At 33.0% G+C, this 15,384-nt stretch overlaps 1 protein-coding gene across 1 annotated transcript; it reads right to left on the bottom strand.

Moving 5' to 3' along the window:
- Positions 1-482: 482 nt before the first annotated feature.
- Positions 483-15,378, bottom strand: LOC134238926 (serine-protein kinase ATM-like; the record flags this gene model as incomplete). Its single annotated transcript, XM_062721046.1, has 5 exons — positions 15,332-15,378; positions 14,956-15,164; positions 1,090-1,300; positions 884-1,003; positions 483-638 (listed from the first exon to the last, which is right to left on the bottom strand). Coding segments are annotated over exons 1-5 (717 nt in total), but the record flags the coding sequence as incomplete, so codon positions are not given.
- Between the last annotated feature and the right edge of the window lie 6 nt (positions 15,379-15,384).

Genomic DNA, 15,384 nt, shown 5'->3' with positions numbered 1-15,384 from the left:
AAGATTTTCAAAGAAATAAGTAAATTTCACTCTATAATCTATATAGCCCTGCCCTAGCACTAGAACCCCTGACCCTGGGGCCATGAATTTCATAATTTTGGTAGAGGACTCAATGCTGATTACAATTATACCAACAGTTTGACTGCTTGATGTCCAGGAGTAAAGAAGAAGATTTGGAATAATTTTACTGGTTTTTGGCTCCACCCCAGGCCCCAGGGGTACAGAAACTATGAAATTCACAATTTTTGTTCTCCTTCACTCAAAGATGCTTATGCCAAAATTGGTTGAAATATGTCCAGCGGTTTCAGAGAAGAAGCTGAAAATGTTCAAATGTTAACACATGATGCATGGCAGATGAAAGGGATAGCAATAGAGTGACTCAGGTGACCTGATAAATAGACAATATAGGCATTGTTTCATTGTGGTACAATACACATTCCATATTGTACAGCCCTTGTAAACTCTGCCAATGCTTGACAGACCTGATTTTCACTGTCACTGGTCTGACTATTTTTAGCCAGTCTACTTTTGCTGCCAGCATTCCTCCTTAGTAGCTCTGAATCTCTTTTAGCATTGACTAAAGCAAAAATACAGAACAGAGTATGGTGGGGATGATCAACAGCTGTGTGATGAATAATCTGAAAACAATAAAATCAGAAGTATAAAAAGTATCGATAGCAACAAATTTGAAAACAAGATCAAAAGATCTTTTAAATAATCTTCACCCAGCAAAGTTAAAACTGAACAAAATATATGATTTGGAATTGAGAGGCCAATGTTGTAACAATTTGAGAGTTCCAATGATGAGATTGAAATTGTCTTTAATAGTTACATGTTTATATATTACTGAATCTCTTTCTTTTGATGTTCAGTAAAGACCTACTTTTTGCAGTGTTTTCTGTAGAGAGGGAGATTGATCAGCAGGTGGATTAGTGTCCATTCTAGCACACAGTTGGTACATCAAACTCAGAAACTTGTAAGATTTAATATTGTCCATGTTTATCTAGGATTTTAAGAAGCAAATTAATAGAGACGAAACACTATACATGTCACATATTCTGAGTGAAATATGTTCTCAAAATTCATTACCATAATCAAACCACTAATGTCTGCATAGGTAGGATTACTGAACCATAGGGATACCAGACGGAATATGCGGATATCGTGTTTGTCCCCATGCTTCAGACATTTGATATAGTTCTGGACAGCCTGTTTTAGGCATCTCCATCTATCCTCCTCCATAGCATTCAGTTCTGACTGATCTATCTCACTCTGTTTGCTTAAAGTTCTATAATATCGACTGAAAAGCAAGAATTTTAGTTTTATTTGACCAAATAAAAACTGCAAAATCATATGTAATGAAATACATGGAGAAAACAAACAGTATTTTAGCTCAAAAGTCCATTAAACATTACAAAATAGGAGCAGAGCAAACATGGACCTCCAAAACATCAGAGGTGGAATCAGGTGCCATGGAGGAGTGAGCATCACCTGCTGACAGATCACTCTCACCAAGTGTTCCTTGTCATGTTCAGGAAAAAAACCCAGAAGTATCTGTGGACAACTTGGTGTGTTAGCTAGTAGATTTTGATTTTTTTAACCCCCCTCCCCCAACTTCTCTTTTTACCAACATTAACAAGTGCAATTTTACGATCAGGGTCAATAATACAGACCCTGAGACGTGCTACTTCCCCACAGGCTTGCTGCATGAACGGTACACGAACGCTACATGATTTGCACGAAACGCTGCATGGTTTGCACGAAACGCTACACAATTTGCACAAAACACTTTGCACGAAACGCTTTGTACAGGTTTCTCACACGCTTTGTACATGATTCTCACACGTTTTGGCCTCGGTTTGGATTTTCTACTCGGAATCTCTCGGACATTATTACGGTTTTATTATTCAAATATTAATTACATCTCAATCTCTCAAGCTAGTTTAACAGCTGTTTAAATTAAAATTCAGTAAACAGCAGTAATATATAAACGGATAGAAATATTCAATACTCTGACAGTTATAATTAATTAATAAATAATTGTCAATAAATAATTTTGTATTTATTTAATCAGTGTATAGAGATAGAATGCCGATATCATAGTGTACGTATTTTATTCGCAGGCTTACTCACTGCATTATAAATTATTATTTTTATATATTGTTATTCATTACAATACGCTTCTTGCAAATTAATATTTTTACATGTATTATATTGAACAAAAATTTAATTTCTTACTTCAGGTAGCTACAACTCATTTGTTGATTTTAAATAACAGTCATTGATTAAATTGCGTTTGCTTTCCGTAGGCAGATTACATTTCTTGTTTTTTTTTTTAATTAAATAATAAAATTTGTCTATATAATTTATCCGAAAAATGATTACTTTAGGGTCCATTTTATTGCAAAATGTATATTACATGTCAGTAAAAGTGCAGAACAGATTTAGTCAGGTTATCATTTCAGTTAATTCAATGTAGATCTAAAGTTACACATTCGGATATATTAGAAAGAAAACTGAAATATCCTAGATAAAATAAATCAAAGGCCTGAAGGGCCATAATGGCTTACGTGCTTGACATGGATGTAAAATGTAAGGAAATGTAGTATACTAGAATATTACTTAGTGTTTCCTCAGAAATTTCTTACTGCAAGGGTGGGGGGTCGCTGAATTGACGGCCTGAGGCGTTTCTTGGCAGTTGAGTTTATTTTTTCTAAATTCATATTTAAATGAAAAATACAAATTCACTAATAACCTTTTTTAAAGGTAAATAAAAGCTAAATATATAGATTTTGAACAAATTGTCAGTTTTTGCTTAAAATTATTCTACAATAGAGTTTTTCATATAAAAGAGATCTAATCACGAAAAATTGTTCTATTAAAATTTTCTATAAAGCCATTGTCTTTTTACTGTTTTATGTTACGGTATTGTGCTAATTTTGCTATCTACAAATAGGCCCCTAATGACCCTCCCTTATTTTTTTATGTATCTACTCTTGCAGTTATCTTGAAACTTTTTGTTCTCATTATGTAGCACCAATGTAATGCTTACTGCATGTAGATATTGTCACTTGGAGCGCTTCTGAATAGTGTATTAGAAGCACATGCGTTGGAACTAAGTGCTTTCCAGAGTTCATAAAGTAAATTCAGAAACATTGATAATGTTAATCACACGTTTCATTTTCAGTACATGAATGCAAAAATTATGTGTTTAAATGATGATTTTTTTTTTTAATGTCGGAGCATCTATGTTATTTATAGAATGACCTGCGAATGTTGGAAAACCCCACATGTACATTAACAATTAAGTGTATTCCTTTTACCCTTCGTACTATCTGACAGCCATCAGTTACATTTTATGGTTATTAATTAATATTTTCATCAACTACAAGCTTGATATTTAGTAATATATGCCAGTGATTAAATTGCAATGAACAAAAATTGGCAGTTAGGCTATTGCATCATACCCCGTGCCACGATATGCATTGAGTTTACAACATTGAGTTGGCGGGAGATCGTGATCGCGTTATTGCCAGGCAAAAACGGCCTTAGGAAATCACTGCTTTTAGCAGCTGTTTAAACAGTTTGTAAGGTAAAATACATTTAATCTGTGTTCCTACGAACTATCTGGCGCAATAACGTACTCCCAACAGAGTTCTCTTTCTTTCATTTAGATTGACTTACCTACACGGTGGCGCTGTTGACACATACGGTCAGAAGATATTCTTCCGCGTCCTCACAAGAGTTTATTCAATTTAGCTTTTTTTTATTTGGTTTATCTTGTCTTCAGTGGCGAAAATTAAATGAAAATAACAAGGTTTTTGATTAAGGACTTGGTGAGTAATTTTCACAACAAACGTAGAATAAAATTAAAGAAAAGACGAGGACTATTTTATCTTGCTCATGTCTACTAGAATATACAGTGAACTCTTTGCCGTAAAAATACACCGGGAGCTATAATGGCTTCGTAAGCCATAAAAATGATTTACAAAACAAATAATATACAATATGATTCATGATTTACTTCTGAACTTTAAAATATTATTTTCTTGAGAAGACTAGCAAATCAGTACTACATGTATTTACGGCTAGAAATTCATATTTGCTAATAAAAGATTAAATCCATGGACATAAGTTGTACCCATTAAATAATAATCAAACTTTATTTCATCTCCAAAACTTTTCAGGAATGCAACATGTACATGTCGCAAAACAGGTAAGTTCAGTTCCATGTACTCGGAGCCCGTGGTTGCTTTTGTAAATGACGTTGATCACAATTGAAAAGGAGGAAAGAAGATTTCAATATATTTTTAAGGGGTGTGGCGGCACACACAATTAACAAAAGATTTAAAAGAGAATGCAAGAGTCAAACATTATTTATATATAGAAAAATCAAACATTTATTTAAACTAATGTTAAAGTTAACTACAAATTGAAAGACTGTACTATAATTTTCTTTTGACACCCCCCCACTACACATACACACACACTCCCCGGGAATATCTAAACCTGTGCTCGACGGTGCAAGTGAATTAAAATTCTAATCCATTTATTGATAATAATGAACAACAAATTATATGTATTAAAAGGTATTAAATGACACATCGTTTCTAGAATTTCTATCAAATACTTTAAATGTAAAGGCAAGAGCGGGTATCTTTCTGCTTAAAATTGATATATATGTACATGTATATGTATGAATACTGGTATATATTTCTTTCTTTGAGAAAAAAAGAAGCCATGATGGCATTGATAGTATATTGAACTCATTGCCCATAAAATTGTTGTACATCTACATTATGTATAATTAATTTGAACACATTTTCTTTAGGAGAAAAAAACGCAAACGAATGTATTATACATTACCTAGGGGTGGGACGATTATATACCGATACACCGATACATACCGATATTTTCCTCTAAGATACGGTTTTCGATACAAGCATGCAAATATCTGTACGAAATGATACACGAACGACCCATCCAAATTGAAAATGGAAGTAGGTGGCAGAGGATAGTTTTTTTTTGCAATCAAAACGTTTGACTGACGGTTTACTTAATATTGAGCTGCTTTAAAAGTGTGCATTGAAAAATTTTAAATTCTCTCTACATGTAATAATAGTATGAAGTAGTCCCTTGAGAAATTTGAAGCTTTTAGGAATAAAACATGTACAACTTACAGAATGAGCCCTAAAGATGGCGCAGGGACAATCTCAAAATTTCATGTGAATCAAGCCTATTTTCACTATTTCGCCGCAGCCACATCTGCTTCCAGGCCCGTGCGCCTGACCTAAGCTACCACACAAATTGCAGAATAACATTTGTACATACCAATGAACAGCAAGAGATAATGGCTCAACCACCTCGTTTTCAAGCTACAATTCATCCTGTGAACCCACCCCGCTTTTCTGGTGAAATACCGGTAGAGCGAGTTTTGAGCTTAGTTTCGTATTTCTAGTCCATATCCCATATACAGTAGTAGTGACACTAAAGTGTCATATTTCAATAAAATATACAAGGCCACCAAGTCCCTCCAAATGCACCCATAAAATATTCTAGCTATAAAATTACCTATAATATGCATTCAAACCTCAGGTTTCTCTATTTTTTCTATTTTTTGACCGGTACTTTATTCGAAACTATCCTCTGCCACCTTTAACTTTCAAAGTTTGTCTTGCAAGTAATAAACCTTGCTCAATTCAAAAAGAACATGCAATTCTGAGTAAAAATATACCAAATATGTCTTGATTCATTGAAAAATAAAAAAGTTATGGCCAAATAAGAGACCTCACCAATTCTCGGTCAACCACCTTAACCCCATATTGTTTCTTACACATAAAACAAATGCAATTCTTACAACTCCAGATGATAAATATACCAGCAAAAAAGTGTTAAATGGTAATTTTAATCTATTTCAAATACATTTATATGTAAAAAGTCAAATATAAAGGGCACATTTTGGTGAAATGTACTCACATGTATCACATACTCCCCTATTTTTCATGTTCTATGAAATTCCATTTTATCTCATTTTCACTTGGATTTATATACCTATAACTTCTTTGCAAAGTTAAAACCCCTTTCAACTTTCAAGATATTTATCATGATATGCAAAAAACCCTCTTGCATCATATGGTAAAGAAAAAGTGTCCAGGAAATGGCTGTTCAACACCCTACCCCTGCAGCCATTTCTTCAGTGTAATGAAAATGCACTGTAAAAATGTGTTTGTCCTAGCTGAATTCTTTCTAAGTGTCTGATATTCACTTTTAACAGTTATGAGTAATCAAATACATACATTTCATTCTCCTGAATACTAAAAGTGATTATTCTGTCCATCCTGGGCAATTGTGGGCAGATTATATGGGCCTAGCAGAATTCAATAATTACATGAAAATGCACATTTTATTGATATTTGGAAAAATAAAGCAAAAAAAGTTTTTTTGTACTATATATGGTTAGGTTTAGTGACATTTAGGTATGCTGACTGATTTTTATTTTCAAAATAATTATATTTAGTAAATTAGGTTGAAAAAATGGCAAATATATGTAATTTCAGTGATATCGCACTAATTAATACACTTAAATTTTAATTAGATTTAATTAATTAAAGCAAGACATGATTTTAATTATGCGACAATACCCAAAGTATCAAATTCAAACAATTAATTTATTCTCTGGCAAAAAATGCCTGAATCTTATATGATTTATTATGCTGATGGTTCAAAGTCTTTAAAAATGTATGCTGGAAAAGAGTAACCCCCCCTTGCTTTTTAGTGAATATACCTATCTGTACAGATTTTAAATAACAGAAACAAAGTATTTTTTTAAATTGACTTACATAAATAAACCCTTTTGTATGAAAATCAGACTAAAATTCACATTTCTAAAAATTGATGCATTCTTGAAGGTGGCAGAGGATAGTTTTTTTTTGCAATCAAAACGTTTGACTGACGGTTTACTTAATATTGAGCTGCTTTAAAAATGTGCATTGAAAAATTTTAAATTCCCTCTACATGTACTAATAGTATGAAGTAGTCCCTTGAGAAATTTGAAGCTTTTAGGAATAAAACATGTACAACTTACAGAATGAGCCCTATAAAGATGGCGCAGGGACAATCTCAAAATTTCATGTGAATCAAGCCTATTTTCACTATTTCGCCGCAGCCGCATCTGCTTCCAGGCCCGTGCGCCTGACCTAAGCTACCACACAAATTGCAGAATAACATTTGTACATACCAATGAACAGCAAGAGATAATGGCTCAACCACCTCGTTTTCAAGCTACAATTCATCCTGTGAACCCACCCCGCTTTTCTGGTGAAATACCGGTAGAGCGAGTTTTGAGCTTAGTTTCGTATTTCTAGTCCATATCCCATATACAGTAGTAGTGACACTAAAGTGTCATATTTCAATAAAATATACAAGGCCACCAAGTCCCTCCAAATGCACCCATAAAATATTCTAGCTATAAAATTACCTATAATATGCATTCAAACCTCAGGTTTCTCTATTTTTTCTATTTTTTGACCGGTACTTTATTCGAAACTATCCTCTGCCACCTTTAACTTTCAAAGTTTGTCTTGCAAGTAATAAACCTTGCTCAATTCAAAAAGAACATGCAATTCTGAGTAAAAATATACCAAATATGTCTTGATTCATTGAAAAATAAAAAAGTTATGGCCAAATAAGAGACCTCACCAATTCTCGGTCAACCACCTTAACCCCATATTGTTTCTTACACATAAAACAAATGCAATTCTTACAACTCCAGATGATAAATATACCAGCAAAAAAGTGTTAAATGGTAATTTTAATCTATTTCAAATACATTTATATGTAAAAAGTCAAATATAAAGGGCACATTTTGGTGAAATGTACTCACATGTATCACATACTCCCCTATTTTTCATGTTCTATGAAATTCCATTTTATCTCATTTTCACTTGGATTTATATACCTATAACTTTTTTGCAAAGTTAAAACCCCTTTCAACTTTCAAGATATTTATCATGATATGCAAAAAACCCTCTTGCATCATATGGTAAAGAAAAAGTGTCCAGGAAATGGCTGTTCAACACCCTACCCCTGCAGCCATTTCTTCAGTGTAATGAAAATGCACTGTAAAAATGTGTTTGTCCTAGCTGAATTCTTTCTAAGTGTCTGATATTCACTTTTAACAGTTATGAGTAATCAAATACATACATTTCATTCTCCTGAATACTAAAAGTGATTATTCTGTCCATCCTGGGCAATTGTGGGCAGATTATATGGGCCTAGCAGAATTCAATAATTACATGAAAATGCACATTTTATTGATATTTGGAAAAATAAAGCAAAAAAAGTTTTTTTGTACTATATATGGTTAGGTTTAGTGACATTTAGGTATGCTGACTGATTTTTATTTTCAAAATAATTATATTTAGTAAATTAGGTTGAAAAAATGGCAAATATATGTAATTTCAGTGATATCGCACTAATTAATACACTTAAATTTTAATTAGATTTAATTAATTAAAGCAAGACATGATTTTAATTATGCGACAATACCCAAAGTATCAAATTCAAACAATTAATTTATTCTCTGGCAAAAAATGCCTGAATCTTATATGATTTATTATGCTGATGGTTCAAAGTCTTTAAAAATGTATGCTGGAAAAGAGTAACCCCCCCTTGCTTTTTAGTGAATATACCTATCTGTACAGATTTTAAATAACAGAAACAAAGTATTTTTTTAAATTGACTTACATAAATAAACCCTTTTGTATGAAAATCAGACTAAAATTCACATTTCTAAAAATTGATGCATTCTTGAAGGTGGCAGAGGATAGTTTTTTTTGCAATCAAAACGTTTGACTGACGGTTTACTTAATATTGAGCTGCTTTAAAAATGTGCATTGAAAAATTTTAAATTCCCTCTACATGTACTAATAGTATGAAGTAGTCCCTTGAGAAATTTGAAGCTTTTAGGAATAAAACATGTACAACTTACAGAATGAGCCCTATAAAGATGGCGCAGGGACAATCTCAAAATTTCATGTGAATCAAGCCTATTTTCACTATTTCGCCGCAGCCGCATCTGCTTCCAGGCCCGTGCGCCTGACCTAAGCTACCACACAAATTGCAGAATAACATTTGTACATACCAATGAACAGCAAGAGATAATGGCTCAACCACCTCGTTTTCAAGCTACAATTCATCCTGTGAACCCACCCCGCTTTTCTGGTGAAATACCGGTAGAGCGAGTTTTGAGCTTAGTTTCGTATTTCTAGTCCATATCCCATATACAGTAGTAGTGACACTAAAGTGTCATATTTCAATAAAATATACAAGGCCACCAAGTCCCTCCAAATGCACCCATAAAATATTCTAGCTATAAAATTACCTATAATATGCATTCAAACCTCAGGTTTCTCTATTTTTTCTATTTTTTGACCGGTACTTTATTCGAAACTATCCTCTGCCACCTTTAACTTTCAAAGTTTGTCTTGCAAGTAATAAACCTTGCTCAATTCAAAAAGAACATGCAATTTTGAGTAAAAATATACCAAATATGTCTTGATTCATTGAAAAATAAAAAAGTTATGGCCAAATAAGAGACCTCACCAATTCTCGGTCAACCACCTTAACCCCATATTGTTTCTTACACATAAAACAAATGCAATTCTTACAACTCCAGATGATAAATATACCAGCAAAAAAGTGTTAAATGGTAATTTTAATCTATTTCAAATACATTTATATGTAAAAAGTCAAATATAAAGGGCACATTTTGGTGAAATGTACTCACATGTATCACATACTCCCCTATTTTTCATGTTCTATGAAATTCCATTTTATCTCATTTTCACTTGGATTTATATACCTATAACTTCTTTGCAAAGTTAAAACCCCTTTCAACTTTCAAGATATTTATCATGATATGCAAAAAACCCTCTTGCATCATATGGTAAAGAAAAAGTGTCCAGGAAATGGCTGTTCAACACCCTACCCCTGCAGCCATTTCTTCAGTGTAATGAAAATGCACTGTAAAAATGTGTTTGTCCTAGCTGAATTCTTTCTAAGTGTCTGATATTCACTTTTAACAGTTATGAGTAATCAAATACATACATTTCATTCTCCTGAATACTAAAAGTGATTATTCTGTCCATCCTGGGCAATTGTGGGCAGATTATATGGGCTTAGCAGAATTCAATAATTACATGAAAATGCACATTTTATTGATATTTGGAAAAAAAGTACGTAAGGGTTGCCCGCAACCCTGTGTCTCGCCTGCTGTCGCTGTGGTTAGTAAGAAATGATTGTCTGATAAACTGAAGCATTTATTGACATTTCAGAAGGAATAACTCAAAAATACAATAATAAAGAAATGGAACAGCTGACTTAATATTTAATCCCTTGGCGATTATATTGGCATTTATATATATATACATATACCCTGTAAATTCACAAATTATTGTGATGTTTTTATTATTGCGAATATTGCAACGTGTTATGAGTCGCAATAATTTGAACTTGCATTTTGAAATCAAATCCACTGTATATGTATCAAGTCATTCATGCAGAAAATGTAGGTGAAGATTACCTAATTATGGTACTGATATTGTTGGTTACCCATGATGTGTAGACTGACAAATTATCATGCCACTATAAGTTATAGTTGCTGAGATATGGACCTCCACCATAAATTTATGCAAAGTCACTCATGCGGAAAAATGTAGGTCAAGATGACCTAATTCTGGTACAGGCGTTTGTGGTTACCCATGATGTATCCACTGACAAATTATCATGCCACTATAAGTTATAGTTGCTGAGATATGGACCTCCACCATAAATTTATGCAAAGTCACTCATGCGGAAAAATGTAGGTCAAGATGACCTAATTCTGGTACAGGCGTTTGTGGTTACCCATGATGTATCCACTGACTAACTATCATGCCACTATAAGTTATAGTTGCTGAAATATGAACCTCCATTATCAATTTAACCAAAGTCATTCATGCAGAAAAATGTAGGTCAAAATGACCTAATTCTGGTACTGATGTTGTTGGTTACTTATAACCTGTACAATGACAAATCATCATGCCATTATAAGTTATAGATGCTGAGATATGGACCTCCACCAAAAATTTAACCAAAGTCACTCATGCAGAAAAATGTAGGTCAAGATGACCTAATTCTGGTACTGACGTTTGTGGTTACCCATGATGTATCCACTGACTAATTATCATATCCCTATAACTTATAGTTGCTGGAATATAGGTCTTCACCATAAATTATCATGAAAAAACTAAGTCCAACTTAAGGAAAAAATACGGAAAAATTTGAATTTTTTTTTTCAAAATCATACTTGGGATATAAATTTTTATCCATACTGAATATTGTGTCCAAATTTCAAGAAGACTGAATAAAATTTGAGAAAGTTATTGCAGTTTATAAAACTTTGACATTTGGGTTAACCAAAAGTTGGACGCCGACGACGACGACGACGACGACGGAATCTATGGTCGCTATGTCTCGCTTCGCGACATTCGTCGCAGGCGAGACAATAAAGCAAAAAAAGTTTTTTTGTACTATATATGGTTAGGTTTAGTGACATTTAGGTATGCTGACTGATTTTTATTTTCAAAATAATTATATTTAGTAAATTAGGTTGAAAAAATGGCAAATATATGTAATTTCAGTGATATCGCACTAATTAATACACTTAAATTTTAATTAGATTTAATTAATTAAAGCAAGACATGATTTTAATTATGCGACAATACCCAAAGTATCAAATTCAAACAATTAATTTATTCTCTGGCAAAAAATGCCTGAATCTTATATGATTTATTATGCTGATGGTTCAAAGTCTTTAAAAATGTATGCTGGAAAAGAGTAACCCCCCCTTGCTTTTTAGTGAATATACCTATCTGTACAGATTTTAAATAACAGAAACAAAGTATTTTTTTAAATTGACTTACATAAATAAACCCTTTTGTATGAAAATCAGACTAAAATTCACATTTCTAAAAATTGATGCATTCTTGAAGGTGGCAGAGGATAGTTTTTTTTGCAATCAAAACGTTTGACTGACGGTTTACTTAATATTGAGCTGCTTTAAAAATGTGCATTGAAAAATTTTAAATTCCCTCTACATGTAATAATAGTATGAAGTAGTCCCTTGAGAAATTTGAAGCTTTTAGGAATAAAACATGTACAACTTACAGAATGAGCCCTATAAAGATGGCGCAGGGACAATCTCAAAATTTCATGTGAATCAAGCCTATTTTCACTATTTCGCCGCAGCCGCATCTGCTTCCAGGCCCGTGCGCCTGACCTAAGCTACCACACAAATTGCAGAATAACATTTGTACATACCAATGAACAGCAAGAGATAATGGCTCAACCACCTCGTTTTCAAGCTACAATTCATCCTGTGAACCCACCCCGCTTTTCTGGTGAAATACCGGTAGAGCGAGTTTTGAGCTTAGTTTCGTATTTCTAGTCCATATCCCATATACAGTAGTAGTGACACTAAAGTGTCATATTTCAATAAAATATACAAGGCCACCAAGTCCCTCCAAATGCACCCATAAAATATTCTAGCTATAAAATTACCTATAATATGCATTCAAACCTCAGGTTTCTCTATTTTTTCTATTTTTTGACCGGTACTTTATTCGAAACTATCCTCTGCCACCAGTACCTGTCCTCGGAAAATGGCGGCTTGTACGAAGCGAAGAGATGATGTTGATTATTGAAAACACGCTTTAGAACTAATAAGTCGTTGGTTAGGGGTAAAACGTTTTCACGTTAAAGCAGCCTCGGAAGATTAGACAAGAAAAGTTCAGTATGTAATGCGTGCTATACACAGAAAGTATCGTTTCCAGAACATTTGGTATTATTAATTGTTAGTCCATCTCGTACTTTTTTTTTGTAATCTCAACTTTGCTACAGACTTCAGCAATTAATAATAATGTAAATGTGATGCTTTTTAAAGGTACTTGGACACAGATTTGAAGTCAATATTTTCTCTATAATATTACGACTTATATATTTTAATAGCATTTCACACAAAAATTAATAAAAAATCTTATTTCATGTAAAAGTTATTAATACTTCAAATTTTTCGGCGGGTTTGATTGACACATGCTTGCACTTTCACAAATTTTAACCTTAATATTAATCCTTAGGAAAAGTGGCAATCTTGTGTATTAATGAGAGATATTTAAACTTTTATCCAGAAAAATAATTTTATTCAGAGTAGAGATGTTAGAAAGAAAACTCCTTCACAAGTATCGTCATTCCGAACTAAGAGTTGCGTACAGGATTTAGCAAATCGAGCACATTCGTGTTATGTACACAGTTTTTGTAAACAGCTGGGCACGAGTTATGTTTTTGTTTATGTGTACAATTCACCGGGTGCGTTCTATATCGTCACAGTCTGCTTACCACAACTGCACGGACTGAGAGTATATTGTGTGTTTGTTTTGCTTTCGAACATGTCTACTCTGAATTTACTGCATTACAGTATTAATATTTATCATTTATACACAACGAGATTGCCACCTTTCCTAAGGATTAAGAATAAAATTAATTTGTAAAAGTGCAAGGACGTGTCAATCAAACCCATCAAAAAATTTGAAATTTTAATATCTTTTAAATGAAATAAGATTTTTCATTTATTTTTGTGTGAAATGCTATTAAAATATATAACTCGTAACATTATAGAGAAAATAATAATTTCAAATCTGTGTCCAAGTACCTTTAAGTGAATCTAATGTAGCATCTAAGTTCTAAGTTCTCTAATGAATTACACAGCTATTTGTAAATAAACAACTTCTTAATAGTAATTTGGTAATAATAATATGTACATGTATTATTGTTTTTGTAAAGTTTTAGTTAATGAAATTGATGAACTTCAAGTATTAATTTCAAAAGCACACATGACTTGATATAGAATAATTTGATGATTTAATGTCAAGACAAAAAAAAAAAAATAAATAATTTAGCATAATATCGAGATATGCATCATATCGTGCTACTGTATCGAGATACGTATCGTATCACAAGATCTGTGTATCCTCCCACCCCTAACGTTACCGTGTAATTTCATTTACTTATTCCCATTTTTAACTCCTAAAATACCACAAGTATAACTAATAAAATAATAACACAATTTGACATCATGACATCTACTTCCGAATGAATCTTACACATTTCTTACATGATTCTTACACGAAAGTCGCACGTTTCTCACACGCTTGCTACACGACTTGCACAAAACGCTCGCACGAAACGCTACACGGTTTGCACGAAATGGAAAGCGCATGAAAGTTACACGCTTTTTTTGGGTAGTAGCACGTCTCAGGGTCTGTAACAATGCAGTGCATCTTTCAAGTCATTTAGTCAGAAGGATCTTAAGTTATGGTCTGGTCTTGTTTTTCTTAATTTGACCTTGAATGAAGAAGGTGGTTTAGGTCATTTTCAAACAAATCTTCAATTACATTATTCCAATTGGATTACATGCGCTGATATTTTTTTCAATAAAATATCAAATATTTGCCAGATTCGATGTGCTGCCTATTAATACAATAATGCCTGTTTTTTTAGTGGACTGCCTCTAAATTCTTTACTGTTTCTTATCAATTCTCGGTAAAATAATTTGAAAAGTTCAGAAAATGGCACAGATTTGTTTTAAAATTAATTTTAATGATTTGGGGGCTTTATTTTGTAACCTTGATCTTGAGCCTTACAAAGGCTGATTTGTTAAACAGGTTGACCCCAATGGGTTGGAGAAAAAAAAGTGTCGACCTATCATTAAAATAATTATGGTAGGAACTTCCAGTGTTTTTCCATAGCAGTTATATCCCAGACAAGATTTCAGACAGACAGACAGATAAGGTGATTTCCATATATTACAGACAGTAGGGGTGAATGGACACATCACTACAGCTTAAGTTAGATATTTACTCTTTCTCAAGATTGTCCATTCCAAGCTGTTGCATCCTTGTTATTTCCTTTTTTGCCTTTGTCATCAAGTTCTGCTTGGCTTCAAATGTACTTGACTTCATGTAGTTCACAATGTGTTGATACTGACCATCAGCAAACCGAGCCAGAGAAAGATACGCATCTAGAATTGTATCCCCTTTCTCCTCCAAGCTCTCTAACAAACTCACTGTCTGAAGGAATATCATTTTGTCATCATTCCAAAGTCCTCATTCTCAAAGCATAGATAATTTCTGAATTCACGGGACGAAAAAGCTTACTACAATTTAAGTATTCTTTGCCTCATTTCTTCCATAAATTTGAAAATAACCTTGTACATCATAACGTGACAATATCTTACCTTTTCAAGATACTCTTCCATAATGGTGTTGGGATCTTCTAAATTAGTTTCTG

This window comes from Saccostrea cucullata, unplaced genomic scaffold (genome assembly GCF_032062105.1).
Source record: "Saccostrea cucullata isolate Sc308-1 unplaced genomic scaffold, CSIRO_AGI_Scuc_v1 ctg13484, whole genome shotgun sequence".
NCBI classification, from domain to species: domain Eukaryota; kingdom Metazoa; phylum Mollusca; class Bivalvia; order Ostreida; family Ostreidae; genus Saccostrea; species Saccostrea cuccullata.
This window is presented reverse-complemented; position numbering and strand designations above follow the sequence as displayed.